Below are 17,027 nucleotides of genomic sequence, written 5' to 3' on the forward strand. Positions count from 1 at the left end.
ATTCCACATGCCGCGAAGCAGCTAAGCCTGTGCGGTGCCACTACTGACCCCATATACTGCAGCCACTGAAGCCTGCGCGCCTAGAGCCTGTACTCTGCAACAAGAGAAGCCACCACGATGAGTGGCCTGCTCTCCACAACGAAGAGTAGCTCTGCTCACTGCAACCAGAGAAAGCCCACTCACAGCAACAAAGACCCAGTGCAACCAAAAATAAATGTGTTATCATCACCTTTATTCATGGAAAGCAGTATCTTCTTATACAGATTCCAACCACATATTGGAATTTACTGCAGTTGGCAATCATCATGGAAGATATCAAGAGGTGAGGCTAGACACATTCCCTGCTTTCTGACCTGCTTGAACTCCCAGTGGACAGGGACAAAGGCTTGAAGATTTAATGAATGGATGAAGTACTAAAGCTGCTGCTATTTGGTCACCTGGCCTCCAGGCTCTGACTTCTCCCACCCATTCTGCAACCCTACTCTTCCCATGTCATCCCTTTACAAGGCCCTGTGTGACTCTGTCCCTTTAACTCTTCTGCTCACCTTCCAAAGCTATATTATCAACAGTCTCATTTTCTCTTGCCCTTGGGCAATCTCATCACTGCACTGCATTGCCTCTGGCCATACAGAACATGTCACCATTCACTGCTTATTCTAAGCCATGTCTTTGCAGAAATGTGTAATTTCCTTTAAACAAGCTCCTTAATCTCTGCCCTGCCTCTGTTTTACTGGCAAAATGGACCTAACAATGCACTTTCTTTGAAGGCAGAAGCCCTGGGACAGATGTTTTCTTGAGGCCTGATCTGTTCAAATCTGTCTAAAATATTTATCTTCCTGATGTCCATTCTTCCTCTCGTCCACCATCTCCAGTCAATTCATCTCTGGTTCCACCTTCCTCTAAGTAGAACTCTGCCTCTTCAATTCTCATACTTTGTTCCCTCTTTCAAATGATTCTATACTGCTCAGAGCATTCTTACTTTAAAGCTATCTGCCTTGTTCTTTACCTGAAGGGTATCACAGATGTCCTTCTTCAACTAAATCATGTTCACCAAAGACAAGAAGCATGTTCTATTCCCCACTCCAATCTTTTCCTTTAAAAAGGCACCCTTTAAACCATAACACTTGTGAATAGAAAATGTTAGAGAAAAAGAAGTAAAATGATTAATAGAATGAATAAGAATCTCTACAGAATGGGTTAAAGACCTTTCAGCTTTGTAATCTGATAATGCAAAGGACGATGCACAAGAATGTGATCAAAATTCATAAGATGAATGGAGTGGAGATGGATTTGTCTAGGGTGTTTCTGTAGATTAGAACCAGGGATATACCGATGACATTTAAAAGAGGTAGTTTGGGAGTAAATAGAAAAAAACACTACTATCCCAAATGGAATTAAATCCTTGTGTGTGTATGTGTGTGTGTGTGTATGAAAGACAGAGAAACAGAGAGATAGACATACCTGCATGCACACGCATGCGCGTGCACACACACACACACACACACACACACACAGTGGATTATCCCAAGAATATCAATGAATCCCTTGTACTGTACTAGACTACTCCCCATAAGTACTATTGGGGTAAGGAGTGGAAGGATGACAAAGCTAATGCCCATCTTTAAACAGTCCCAGAATAATAGATTATTTTAGACCTTACCTCTAATTTGTATTGTTTGGTCACTTCATGGACTCGTGATTTTAAATCCTGAAAGGACGTTGCAGATCAATTGGTTCAATCTCTGCTTTCGAAAGCTGGTGGACATTTAGTGAAGGTGAATGCACCCTGGCACAGACAGACTGAGCCCAGGAGGACGAAGCTTCCTGACCACACAGCACGCTGGGACCACCCTTTCAGGGGGCTGGTTCTCACGGCTGCCTGCCCATGAGCATCTTTGGTCCCTATAATTTCACCTGCTTCCAGGCCACTAAGACTTTATCTAGTTCTATCTTTGTCTGCCCAAAACAGAGTTTAAAAAGGCTTGTTATGAATAAAACACAGTTTTGTATATGGGTTTTGTTACATTTTTACTTTCTAGGTCCAAATGAATGTAACATAAAAACTTCTAACACATGAGACCACAGGAATCATTTACCTTGAGTGTCTCTGTAATCTCCAGAGTCTTCTAAGAGATTTTTCAAATAATCTAGAAAAGGAAAAACAAAACAAAACAAACAAACAAACAAACAAACAAAAAAAATATATATATATAGTATTTAGTACACTAAAGTACTAAGGAAAAAAAAAATTAGTCAGCCTTATTAGTCAGACCAATAAGTCAGCCTTATTGGTTAATATACACATTCATTCTGGTTGTGCTAACTTTCTAAAAATGAAAGACTAAAGCCCTGGGGTCAATTTGAAATCAGGACACAGAAACAGAGCTAAGAAAGAGACTAGAGGCTGCACTGGTGATTTTAGAGATGAGTAATTGGGCTACTGAGGACACGTCTCACCCAAGTAATCCCACCTCTTCGTGGCAGAGCCAAGATCAGAATCCAGGTCTCCAGCTCAACACTTTTACTCCAACACACAGTAAATCCCAAGATCAGATGTACGTCTAGTTCCAAAATTCAAGCATTAATAAATTGAATGCCTAAGGGACTCAGATTCATCAATCTTAAGAGTATATACCCAAAAAATGCAATATGTGTGTCTAAACCAGTGGTTCTCAAATGGGGGCAACTTTGCCCCCCACCCCCCTCCCAAGACATTTGAAAATGACTGAAGATATTTCTGATTATCACAACTGGGTGAAAGGGGATACCGCTGGCATTGACGGGTTAGAGGCCAGAGATGCCGCCTTCACATCTTCCAAATGCACAGGATTGTCCTAATGTCAACTTTAGGACACTGTCAACAGGGCTACAGTGAAGAAACCCTGGTCCAGATGAAGATGGTCTGTAAATGAGCAACATGGTACACGGCAGCTCTTGCAACACAAAATAAGGCAATAGGTTATATTTAATTTGTCTTTAACACCAAGGAATATTGCTGGATTTCAAAGTGACACTTCCAGTTGAGAAATGCTAGACGACTTAACTATCAAATTAAAACAAATCCCATTTCCTATAATTTCAAGACCCCACTACGTGGTCCCTGCTGACTGTTCTGATTATCTTTCTTGCTACTGCCTTACACCAGCCCTTTGTTCTTATTAAAGTTTGATTCTGCACAATTTCTTAAACACTTCCTGTGTGTTCCCTGGCTCTATACCTTTTGTCTTTAATGCACTATTCTTCTGAATCCTTTCTCTGTCTCTGCATATAAAAATTCTACTCATAATTCATCAAGGCTCATCTCAAATTCCTCCTCCCCTACCAAACTTTCCATTTGAAAGAACTATTCTTTCCCTTTGAATAATACATAACACAGCAGTTACTCACTGTATGCCTTCTATCATTTTGTTTTTCATTAGATTCAAGGCTCCTTGTGGGCAGGGCCTGCCCACATCTGATATCATCTTTCTATCTCTCATACCACTTCGCCAGAGACTTGGCATACAAGGGACAAGAAATACTTAATGAATTTTTTAAAAATGACTTTTTTCATATAGGATTTTGTCTTAGTGGGTAAAAGGCAATAAAAGCTAAAATCAATCCTAATTCCTGTGGGAGCTGGGAAATGGAAAGAGGAAAGGCATATTAAAAGACTGAATGCATTTTATCAGATCCAGTCTCCACTACGAGATACTGTAGATGACATTAAGCCTCTGTGAGCCACAACACAGCTTCTATCTTGCCAGAGACCATCACACCACTTGCGCCCCCCAGGTGGGCGCTAGTGGTAATGAACACGCCTGCCAACGCAGGAGACGTAAGAGATGCAGTTTTGACCCCTGAGTCAGGAAGCTCCTGGAGGAGGGTATGGTAACCCACTCCAATATTCTGGCTTGGAGAGTCCCATGAACAGAGGAGCCTGGCAGGCTACAGTCCATGGGGTTGCAAAGAGTCAGACACGACTGAAGTGAGTTAGTACCATGCAATCTCCATTTAGCAATATTATGGAACAAATATAATTTCATCCCATGGATTTATGAAGTCACGCTCAAAAAGGCACAAAGAGAAACTTGCACATTGGTGCCAGCTTTTCAAACTTAACAGATGACATAAACATATACACCCAACTGTTGAAACTATACTTCTTTGAGACACTGATCTAAGGACCTGTGTGAGTCTAGACACGCACACTGTAACTACGCAGCCCTGGTAGGAAGTCATGGCGAGATACTGTGGGAGACGGCATTAAGCTTCTGTGAGCCACAGCAGAGGTTCTATCTCGCCAGAGACCATCACAAGCAACTTAGACCCAAAACTAATCCGAACACACACTGGAGAGCATTCTTCCAATCAAATAAAAAAATCTCCAAAACTAACAAAATATATTGACCGTACACTATACTGAGCCTCATCCAGGGATGAAAAATGAATTTAATCTCACTCTGACCCCACTCAGAATGCATTCCCTGTATAAGTCATCTTTTGTGAATTCAAATATTTAACTTTTCCATGAGAGTGACAGGGTTAGGAAGAAAACCATACTCTTTTTAGGCTACCTCATTAATCAAAAGGGATGTTCCTTTAAGCCTGGGGAGCAGAAGAGTGCAGAAATGAAAGCAGATTTACCTAAGCATCAGATTCACAGCAAGTTCCTATTTTGTCTTTGATTCTTGTTCTTTAATACAGAAACATATCCATGCAAACTGAGACATTTCTCTAAACCAAAAGAGGTCACTGGAGGTTGTCCATATTAGGAAATCCTGACCTCAGAATCACTATGCTAAGCCTGATAAGTTTCTGAGTTGCATTTTCTTCCCTTGTACTCAAGTTCAGCTACTGCTCGCCAACCTAAACTTTTAGGAACAAAGTGGAAAGACACAGATTGGCTGAGCAAAAACCCCACCACAAAGCTGTTGCAAAATCATACTATTAATCAAGGAGATAATGGGGTTGGGTTTACTTTCCTTGCCAATTAAAAAAAACAACTTAAAATTCAACTTTCAAAATTCAGCTTTCCAAAAGTGAATTTTAGAATTTCAACTTTCTAATGTATTCATCCGTATTTTCAGGTTATCTCATTGCAGTACATCTTCCTTTTGAGAACTTTTACCTTTTCTAGGAAGACCCAACCATGAGCCTCTCAGTTAAGAATCACTCCATGCCCTAACTACAGAATGAGCAGGAGACTGATCACCCTCTGAGTCAGACGGAAGGAGCAATGAAATCACCAGCTGTCCCAGTGAGTGACATAACCCAGGTGAAACACAGGAAGGGAGACGAGACAGACACGCCTGCATTGGTCATATGGAATTGCTCACTACATATCATTTAGGTCCTAGTATCCTGCTGCCACCTGATGCGAATAACTGACTCATTTGAAAAGACCCTGATGCTGGGAAAGATTGAAGACGGGAGGAGAAGGGGACGACAGAGGGTGAGATGGTTGGATAGCATCATCGACTCAATGGACATGAATTTGAGTAAGCTCCAGGAGTTGGTGATGGACAGGGAAGCCTGGTGTGTTGCAGTCCATGGAGTCGCAAAGAGTTGGACATGACTGAGCAACTGAACTGAACTGATCCTGACGGAGATCATTTTAAAAAAATGAGAACACAGGAGTCATTTCGATTTGCCATGTTGGATTTATAGTATTCCATGACTTTCTTGTTTTCCACAAACCAAGCAAAGCATTTTTCAAAACTTCAGTAATAAAAATGCCTCAAATACTAGTGAAGTTATTTATGTCAAAGAAAAACAGGCTGGTGAGGTCTGCATGGGCACCACAAAATGTACTTTCCAGCCACCAGGTGGCACCATTGATTAACAAAGGTTAATTAATCCCCATAATTACCATCATCCAACAGTAGGGGCACAAAACTAACCAGTTTAGCATGTGCAGCCTCAAGGATTAGGCAAGTTAATTTTGTCCTCATATATAAGGACATATTCTTCCACGTTCTCATAAAAGAATGAGAACCTAAAAAACACCATATCTTGTTAGAGCTCTAAGTTTTCAATATACGGACTCCTAGTAAGCCTTACCATTCCTTGATTGCCTAATCAATGAATAAGCAACTTAAAGCAGAAAACTATTCAGAGGTATAGTAACAATTTCCTAAAGAAGAGTCATCTGTGAGAATCAGGGACTTTTTAATTCAACAGCACCCAGTCAGATTCCTGGACTGTTTGCTCAGAAACGGTTGATGGCAAAGAACAGAGGAAATGAGCATACACAAAGGGTAGCGTTCCAAAGCTGAGTGTTTCGAATCTGAGGACATGGTTCTATGGTGTCAGGTATCCCTTTAAACACAAATGCTAAACTGTGGATTGCAGGAGGACCAGGAGCCTGATTAATTACTCTTCTATTACCAGCATCTAAAATAATATGCAATAAAATTGCATATTCAGCAAATGTTTCCTGCATTTATGATGGACTAAATGACATTCACTTAGGGGTTACCACTTTTTGCTCCATATTTTATTAAGCAGCTGAGATGATGCTCGAAGGGTCTGATTAATTAAAAAGTGATCCAGTCTTTGCTCTGATTCTCCTGCTTTTCAAATATGGAGAACTCAGCTGGGAACCCTTCTCAGTTCAGTATGTGGTCCAGAGCTGCCTAAGTTAGTAAAGTGACCTTTCCAGGCTCTCATGCTTACCAATTCATGTTCTTGGAAAGCTGACAATGCCTTTCTGTGAATTAAAAAGACCATTTATTTCTCAGGACTTCCTGCATGGTCCAGTGCTTCCTAATGCAGGAGCTGTGGGTTTGCTCCCTGCACAGGGAACTAAGATCCCACATGCCTCTAAGATCCCACATGCCTCATGGCACAGCCAAAAAGTTTCAAAAAAAATTAAAAAGTCCAATTCTCCTAGGCTGATGCAGTCCTTTCACCAGGGCACCCAATAAGGTTAGCAGAGTAAAGCTGGACTTGGAACTTGGTGGGGAGTCCATCAGGACATAACCACTTGAGGCAACACTGGCCTATCTTAAGACTTTGATCAGTCTGGTCCAGAGGGGCATGCCCAAAGAACTCACAAACCAAACCTGATGCCAGGCTCATCGTAGAGCAAAATTTTAGAGCAGGTCTTATAATGGACAGACTCTCCCTTCAGTTCCTGTTTAGCAGGACAGGTTGGCTTGGCATATCCAGAATGCCCTTAGAGGAGTCAACCCCAGAAGGAAGTCTCCCAACAAATGTAAACATCCATTATTATTTTTACTTCACTGAGATTGCTTTTCTTCGTGGATAACGTTTTTCAAGCATTAAGGCTGCCAGTTTACCAAGTGAGAATCTCACATATACAGAAATGGCTTCGTTGCAGGCAAGGCCCACTTAAAGAACCTCTTATTCATATTTGGTCCCCACCACCCCAGTTATCCGGAGAAGGCAATGGCACCCCAGTCCAGTACTCTTGCCTGGAAAATCTCATGGACGGAGGAGCCTGGTAGGCTGTAGTCCATGAGGTCGCTAAGAGTCAGACATGACTGAACGACTTCACTTTCACTTTTCACTCCAGTGTTCTTGCCTGGAGAATCCCAGGGACGGGGGAGCCTGGTGGGCTGCTGTCTATGGGGTTGCACAGAATCAGAGATGACTAAAGCGACTTAGCAGCAGCAGCAGCAGCAGCAGCAGCACCCCAGTTATCAACGTATCGCAGTTGCAAATAAAGTATTTTGAACTGCAACAGAACAAGAGCTGAGCTAATTACAATAGGAATTTTGAATGTTATGACCCTCCCATTTCACAAGGATGGAGCTGCCTTATATCAAGGGCTTTGGATTCCTTAGAGACGGAATTCTTTGGCTGGTGTCCAGGACAGCCCTGCCTTTCATCATGTTTTGCTCTAGAGAAAACGTTAGAATGATTTTAGATGTAGAATATTAGCCCATGGTTTTCAAACAAACACTTGCTAGGCAGAGGTTTTAATTTTCAGAAGCAAAAGTTTCAATATTCAGTGGGGATTTTTAAAAGTCATGCATTAATCTGATTCTGATCTTTTGTCATATCTGTTTATTAGCCTGTTCACAACTCAAATTTATAGCTTCAGAACACTACGGCAGATGTAACACTACGACAGATGTTTTCAATATCCCATTTTTCTATCAAAATGGGAAATCCTGGATTTCTAAAACCTAGAGGGAGTTAACGCCATTCTGGACTGAAGGCCAAGATTATAGGAAAAGTAATATAATACGTTGTTAAAGTCTCTTATAATATAACATAAATATCTTGAACAAGATCAAAGAAACTACCTGATCTGAATTTAATCAAAGTTCAAAAGACTGCTTCCTCTGCCACATACAGAAATGGAAAAAAATACTTCAGAGGAATTTTTAAATTACACTTTTCATTATATTTTCTCCACTACGATCCCCAATGATTCACCTTGTTTCAAAACTAATGTAGTAACTTTCCACAAATAAAAGGTTTTTTACTGAAACTTCTATAGTGCATATAACACAATAGAGACCTCCTCCCCACAAATAAAACCCCAAATCCTAACAACAGCAGCAAAAACAAACAATCCTGAAAGGATACATGATAGTCATCCCTGAATGGTAGAAGATGAAAAGGGACTTTTTTTTGGTATTATGTAACATACTTTTCATAAACACACAAGTGAAAGAAAGTGAAAGTCACTCAGTCATGTCCGACTCTTTGTGACCCCATGGACTATACAGTCCATGGAATTCTCCAGACCAGAATACTGGAGTGGGTAGCCTTTCCCTTCTCCAGGGGATCTTCCCAACCAAGAGATCAAACCCAGGTCTCCCGCATTGCAGGCAGATTCTTTACCAACTGAGCCACGAGGGAAGCCCAAAAGTGCACTTGTCCCACCGAGCCAGCCAGGAAAGATTCCTTCAAAAAAGAAAAGGTGATGCTTACAAAAATAAATCCTCAGAATCTTCTCACTCAAACAAATGACCAGATCAATATAAATTCTAGGCAAGAAGAGGAAGAGCTGGGAGGGAACCTGAGGGGTTGGGTGTGGCTCCCAAAGAATAGGACTATAAGCTCAATAAGGGCAGGGACCACCATTGCGTCGTGCATACAGGTGCCCAGCTCAGCGCCAGCCATGTGAATACTGCTTGAATGAGAGAGTGGTCGATGAATGGAGGAGAAACTCTGCCCTTGACAGTCAGGTTTGAGGAGACAGTCAGATAATGAACACAGCTAGAGCAAAGGAAAGTAAGACTTGCACCATTCTTCACTTACAAAGAACACATTTAATAGTGGTGGTCTTTATACTGTGGACAAATAATTTTTTTTCTAAAGTAAGATTTAACTTTTTAGAGCAGTTTTACATTTACAGCTAAGCTGAGGAGAAGATATGAAGACATCCTACATATCCCCCGCCCTCACACATGCAGTGTACCCCATCATCAACACACCCCATCAGCGTGGCGCATATCATACAATGGAGGAGCCTACACTGACACCCCATAACCACCTCAAATCCAGAGTTTCCATTACAGTTCATTCTTGACTTTGGATAAATGGGTAACGACATGTATCCCTCACTGTGGTACGATAAGCAAGTTTTCAACTTTTCTAAAAAGTAAATTAAAAGTATGTCTGCAAAATGACAGAAACTATATACAGCTATCCCTCGCTATCTGTGGGAGATTTAGTTCCAGCACTCTGCTCAGATACCAAAATCTGGATGTGCAATTCACTTATCTAAGATGGTACAGTACAGTCAGCCCTCCCTGTGTGTGAGTTGTGAGTCTGCAGATACTAGGGGCCAACTGCAGAGTCTCTGCTCCCAGTTCCTGGCCCAAAGCTCCCCAAATCTTCACAATCTTCTAAATGACAGAAGCAGCAGGAGCATCTTTTGTCCTAATATCTGGATTCCCTGGTGGCTCAGATGGTAAAGAGCCTGCCTCCAATGTGGGAGACGTGGGTTTGATCCCTGGGTGGGATGATCCACTGGAGAAGGAAATGGCAACCCACTCCAGTATTCTTGACAACGGGCTACAGTCCATGGGGTCACAAAGAGTTAGACACACTGAGCAACTTCCCTTTCTTTCTTTCCGTTCTTTGACCTTAGTTCTGACAAAAATGGGCTTGCCAGGACATGCTAGTGGTAAAGAACCTGCCTGTCAATGCAGGAGACATAAGAAACATGGGTTCGATCCCTGGGTCTGGAAGATCCCCTGGAGGAGGGCAAGGCAACCTACTCCCATTCTTGCCTGAAGAATTCCATGGACAGAGGAGCCTGCGGGCTACAGTCCACAGGGTCACAAAGAGTTGGACATGACTGAAGCGACTTAGTGCTTGCACACACATGCACACACACACACACCCACACACACCCACCAAAGCTACCTTGGCATTTCCTAGGTGACAATAGTATCTTTTGTTGTAACAAGGTGACTCTTAGTGGGCTCCTAAATGGGGATGGGTCACCAGGAAGATCAAACCATGATTGAAACTTCCAGCACCACTCTCCATCCTTCAGGAAGGGAAGAGGGACTAGAAGTGGAGTTAATGATGGGCCATGCCTCCACAATGAAGCCTCCATAAAAATACCAGAGGACAGGATGTGGTGGTGTTCTAGGGAGCTGGAGTGCCCAGAGAGGGCATGGGAGTTCCAACCCACATACTTAGCCCTAAGTATCTCTTCCATATGAAGCTCATTTTTATGCTTTATCATACCCTTTTACAATAAGCCAGTAAATGTAAATAGATGTTCCCCTGAACTCTGTGAGCCATTCTAGCAAATTTTCAAAGCTAAGAAAGGTCATGGGAACCCAGATTTACAGTTGGTCAGAAATAGAGGCTGCAGCCTGAGACTTGTGAACGGCACCTGAAGTTTGGAAGGGTCTGTCTTGTGGGACTGAGCCCACTACCTCTAGGCAGACACTGTCAGAAACGAATTAAATATCAGCAGCAGTCTTCAACCTTTTTGGCACCAGGAACCCATTTTGTAGAAGACAATTTTCCCATGGACCAGGTGTGGGGGGATGGTTTCGGGATGATTCAAGTGTGTTACATTGACTGTGCACTTTACTTGTATTATTACATCAGCTCCACCTCAGATTATCAGGTGTTAGATGTCAGAGGTTGGGAACCCCTGAATTATAGGACACCGAGCTGGTGCTAAAGAGAATTGCTTGGTATAGGGAAAAAAAAGCCCATATATCTGGTGTTAGCAGTGTTGAGTGTGGAGGTATGAGAGCCAACGGGATACACGGGAGGAGTGTGCTTTTTCCCAAGGTCTTCTTGGAAGGGGGCTTGATAAGAACAGCATGACCAGTAGGAAGATACCACCATAACTTGGCATGAGTTTAGAAAGATCTGGCCTGGACCATAAAAAGGGAAATGGAAAGAGCAGGAAGCAGAGCAGAGGAAAACTAGTCAGCAAATCCTACGACGGAGGCAAGATGGGGAAAGGGAAGCATTTCAGTCCTTTCCACAGGTTTGTTTCTGGATAACTGGAAGACTGTTTTTACTCTTTTATTTTTTAAAAGAAATTTATCGATCCATCCATCCAACAAATGTTCACTGGCACTACCATATAGGAATTCTCAACCTCATAAAAAGAAACACTACTTATTTCTCTGAGCCCTTTCAGTTTATTGAGTCCCTGTTATGAGTTAGGATAAAACAGATAGTCTCTACCCTGAACTGATGAGGAGGTAGAAAATAAAAATTAATGTTGTTTCTTCAGCAGCATCTGTGTGTTTAAAAAGAACTGCTCCCTCACTGTTGCTTCAAGATCCCCCCTTTGTCCTAACTCCAAACAGGGTTTGGGCCCCACACAGACATAAAGATCTGGCCAGATCCACTGGTCTTAAGTGGCCAAAATAAAGGCAGAACTTACAAGTTTCCCTTCTTAAATTAAGTCACTTTATTTACTACTTAAAAAAAAAAAAATCTGATCTTAAGCATTTCATTATATAACACAGACATTTTCTTGGATCCTATTTTGAGTTGAGTTTAAAAAAACATTATCAAGAATTTCGCTGGAAATTTTACTACAATGAAGGAAGAGAGAGTCTAAAAAAAATACCCACTAAAAACGCAAATTAGGTCCTGAAGAAAACACTGCAAGACAATACGGTGGTTGGTTGAACAGGAGGCAGGACTCCTGTATCCGGGGATTTCCACTTACCTCTCTCTAGCAGAATTCCACAAGAAACCATCTTATCTGCACTCCATCCCTGCATTTCTCAATCTTCCCTTCCCCAGAAGCCAAAGTGGGCACAAATCTACTTACACCAAGCCGGGCAGGAATCCTTCCCTTTCTCTGCCCAATAAATCAAAGTTGTCAGGAGTTGCCTCAAATACTCTCACTCTTTCTCTCTGTGCCCCTGGAATTTCTAAAATGGAAATAAAAGTACTTCCCTCATAGGGTTGTTTAGAGGATTAAATCATTGACTTTGTTTATCCAAAGATGAAGATCCAGCTAATTCACACATCTGAATTGATGCTAACTTAAGACCTAAAGTCCAACTTATAAAAAATCTAAATGCATAGACAGGGGCACTTTGATAACTAAAGCAGAAATATCTTGCAAGGAAAAGAAAAATCAGAACATGACAAAAAGGAGTATTGGAAAATCAGAGTTTTAAATAAAAAGACATATAAAACAAACTGTTGACATCAATTCCCATATGTCCTTAAGGATTATATGATCATAGATTCTTTAGTTAATACTATTTCTGTTGCTGGGGCAGGACATTTCACCTCTCTGGAGAAGAGAACATCCCTGAAATTCTCTCTCTCAATGTTGTCCTTTAGGCTAAAGATATTTTGGTTAAAAGGATGCTTTAAATGTAGCTTCAAATCAACAAAAATTATTTCCTAAATAGCTTTCAAGTGATCCCAAACTGACCCAGATATACTGGGGTGTACTAAATTATGAATTGTGAATTAAAAGACTCACTCGTCAGGACTTCCTGGTGGTCCAGAGGTTAAGAATCTGCCTGCCAATGCAGAGGATACAGGTTTGGTCCCTAGTCTGGGAAGATCCCATATGCTGCACAGGAAATAAATCTGTGTGCCACAACTACTGAGTCTGCACTCTAGAGCCTGTGCTCCACAACAAGAGAAGCCACTGTGATGAGAAGCCCTCACACCTCGACAAAGAGCAGCCACTACTTGCCACAGCTAGAGAGAGCTCGTGGGCAGCAACAAGGCCCAGGGAAGCCACAAAACAACAACAAGAACAAAAACTCACTCATTGACCTCAAGGGGCTTATAATCAAATTAAGGAATCAATATTCAAATAAATGTTTACTAAGTCACACTGCACTGATACTAAGGATCAAGGAGAACTGAAGTAATCAGAGATGGCTTTGGAGGGATGGGGGACTCAGGTCAGGGTGGAGGAAGGGAAGAATCTGAATCAACAGAAGAAAAGGCACAGAATGAATATGAAGTCTTTGCTTTACAAAGTCTATGTTCTTTCTTTAACTTTAGTCCTGCCTTTGCATCTGTCTACAATGCAGGAGACCCGGGTTCGATCCCTGGGTTGGGAAGATCCCCTGGAGAAGGAAATGGCAATCCACTCCAGGACTATTGCCTGGAAAATCCCATGGACAGAGGAGCCTGGTAGGCTACAGCCCATGGGGTCACAAAGAGTCGGACACGATTTAGCGACTTCACTTCACTTTGCAACCTTGAACAAGTCATGTATTACCTTTACCTTTCAATAAATCCACAATTATTAAGAGTCTACTATATATAAAGTATTGTACACCATTTAAATATTGTAGATTTTCCAGTTTAAGAAATGGGGGGGGCTTTAAGATTAAAGAAGACACAGCTCGAAACTAACTCCAATCTCATATCACCTTGGTTATAAAACAATGAAACAACTGAAACCTGTTCTCTTAAAGAGAATTTTTAAAACTTGCTATTGCTATTTCACCATTCATCAATTAAAATCAAACCCAGCATGAAACCTACATTAAACACATGTGTAACTTTTACTTGGATCAGTCATAGTGTGGGAAAAAATATATTTTTACATGAAAATTTCAGGACCTTGCTCCATTCTTCTCCCATTTGAAAACCATAGTTGTCTTTTGCCACTAAAAACAGTACTTAATTTGACAGCTGTAGAAATAGCCTGAGCCCTTCAATAGCTCATTTATGATAAAGCATTGAATTTATCTAGCAAAAACACAACACATGCATGGGCACTTCCTTTGGCCCTGTGTATTCTAAATCTCTGCCAACTGCAGAGGAAAGAAAGTACAGATGGACAGGATATCCTGAAATTATTTGGTCTGCCTTATGTCACTCCAGAGAGAAATCCTGTGCCTGATTCACAGAAATTCAAATTAAGTAGAAATATCTAGGGTAGCCAGTCCTGGGTCTAAAGGCAGGCATTCCTCACCAGTGGTTCACCAGGGAAGCTTGGAAGGATGGGTTTGCCTAAAGTGAAATCAAGAAATCTTGGCTTTCCAGAATTCATTTCCCTCATTCCATTAAGCTCTTGGCTTAAGAGAAAGTGATTAAGGACAAAAGCATGCATGCCATTTCTTAAGAACACTAACAGTACCTCAAAACCTATTACATAAAATTACAACAGACTGAATTTAGAGTTGTGGAGGCATTTGAATATTCTTGTGTATTTGAACACAATTCCTTTTTAAAAAAATCTTTTTTTGGCATGCAGGATCTTAGTTCCCAGACCAGGGATTGAACCTGTACCCCCTGCATTGGAAGACGGCAGTTTTAACCACAGACATTCAGAGAAGTCCTAGAAACAACTCTTAATGGTACTATATATATATTAAGTCATTGCACATCCAATACATTTCAGCAAATACCACAGAGGACCTAATAGTATGTGTTTGATACTATGCTTGGTACTGAGACTATAACCGGCTTTTTTGTGATGCCAAACAACTTAATCACTATAAACCTGTAATTTCATCTATGTAAGTACGTGAAATATGCATAGCTATGGTGAAGATTTAAAGAGCCAATGAATATAAAGTCCTGAGCCTCCATTCAAATCATAGCTTTCTTTTCCTTCTTTTTTAAATGATTACATTGGTAAACGAGACACGCAGCCCAGTAATCTTGAAACTCTAGTAGAAGATACAGACAATGGCCCGACACAGTGACAGTGATGCTGCTGATGATAAGGATCTAATAATAGCAGCTAATACTTTTTTAGACTTTACTATGAGCAAGGCTGGTGGCTCAGACGGTAAAGCATCTGCCTGCAGTGCGGGAGAGCCGGGTTCAATCCCTGGGTTGGGAAGATCCCCTGGAGAAAGAAATGGCAACCCACTCCAGTACTCTTCTTGCCTGGAAAATTCCATGGACTGAGGAGCCTGGTGGGCTACAGTCCATGGGGTCGCAAAGAGTCGGACATGACTGAGCGACTTCACTTTCCCTATGACCAAGGCATTACTCTAAGCACATAGCTCATCAATCAACCGTTGTAACAACCCTCTGAAGTAAGTGACTAGGGCCATGGTGAAAAAGTGAAAGTCCTTTAAGTCGCTCAGTTGTGTCTGACTCTTCATGAAACCATGGACTGTAACCTGCCAGGCTCCTCTGTCCATGGAACTCTCCAGGCAAGAATACTGGACTGGGCAGCCATTCCCTTCTCTAGGGGATCTTCATAACCCAAGGATCAAACCCAAGTCTCCTGCATTGCTGGAGATTTACCATCTGAGCCACCAGGTAAGCCCCAGGGTTATGGTAGTTGATATTCAAATATGTGGGAATATATTTGAATATATCCTCTAAACCTCATTCTTGAGTGGCTGGAAAAGCACCTTCTAGGAATTAATAATATTAAGCAGGTAAAATGACCCAAGGTTGTGGGGCTGAGACAGTAAAAGAAGTTCTGAGCAAAACAAATTAACATGCAGGAAGGCCCAGAGCAGAGAATGCACACGGATGATCGAAGAACTGGAAGAAGCTCAGTTCTGGTGATATCTATGTGAGGCCACCAGCAACGTATAAATTCCCGTGTTCGGAAAAGCAGCTACTGGATAGACAGAAAAACAGAAGTGTTCTCAGGAAAGGCAGGGTGTCCTCAGTGTGATAGGAGTTCCTTGGGTGGTAACTCTGCCAGGGAAACCCACCTGTTAGCAGCAGCCTGTACTGGGGAATCCTCTGAACCGGCTTGAGCAGGTAGTGCTTGAGGGCCAGATTAGCACAGCGTGGGCTCACCTGAAAGGAAAGGCATCCAAAGTAAACACGAGCATTTTCCTCCGAAGCAAGAGATCCAGATTCAAGTTCTTGGGAAGCCAAGTTTTAAATAGCCAGCAACTCCAGGAGGGGGTTCATGGAGATACTCCCTTTATTTTAAGGCACAACTCCTACGCTGAGAGGGAGACCAGAGCTGACTCACCATGGAGCCCACCCTCTCTTGTAGGTAGGTCTCTGAAATCACTGATTGATGAGGAAATTCCCAGCCCAGAAATAAAACTACTGGGAACTGAATTCAAATAAACATCAGAGCCTGTTGTCAATATACTCATAATAACAGTTGGTACTGGGGAGAAGGCAGAAAATAAAGACAACCTGAAAAACAGCCTTGCTAAACAAACCTCTTATAAGCCTGAAGAATGTAAACTCTCTCAGATGAACGGCTACAAAGGACAGCCCCAAATCACACTGTTTATGCAAACATTTGATTCTGGAACCCTTCTAACTTGACCATGAGGACATTTGATTCTGCCTTTAAAGTTGTTTTCTATAGTATGTATAACAGATACTGGTGCCCACTTCTGAGCCCTACCTCCAATCTCCATAACAGGTATTAACTGTGGGGAGACAACAAAATGGCCAAGGGAAAATGTCCCCGCATCCTAAGATGTCCTGGGGTTCTTACACAGCTCAAGTGAGAAGGGAAGAGTTTTTTCAGATTTGTTCAGAGGGTTCTATTTGTTTCTAAATATATACCTCCAGGGTCTGGTATGCAGGATAATTATGAAAGCATAATGATAATGCATGTTAAGAAAGCATCTGTTGTGCAAGCATCATTAGACATTGGACAGCTAACTTTCCCTGGTCTTGTGTGTTTTTTTCGCTGCCAAGGCAAC

General features: G+C 41.8%; 1 protein-coding gene across 1 annotated transcript in view; it reads right to left on the bottom strand.

The window, feature by feature from the left end:
• FGD6 (FYVE, RhoGEF and PH domain containing 6) overlaps window positions 1-17,027 on the bottom strand; it is a 103,512-nt gene that overhangs the window by 18,984 nt on the left and 67,501 nt on the right. Inside the window, exons 8-9 of the mRNA XM_052640900.1 lie at window positions 16,065-16,152; window positions 2,097-2,147 (exon numbers count right to left, since the gene is read on the bottom strand). Coding sequence (XP_052496860.1) covers window positions 2,097-2,147; window positions 16,065-16,152 — 139 coding nt within the window. The remainder of the gene's footprint in view (window positions 1-2,096; window positions 2,148-16,064; window positions 16,153-17,027) is intronic.

Source organism: Budorcas taxicolor, chromosome 5 (assembly GCF_023091745.1).
Source record: "Budorcas taxicolor isolate Tak-1 chromosome 5, Takin1.1, whole genome shotgun sequence".
Classification (NCBI taxonomy): Eukaryota; Metazoa; Chordata; class Mammalia; order Artiodactyla; family Bovidae; genus Budorcas; species Budorcas taxicolor.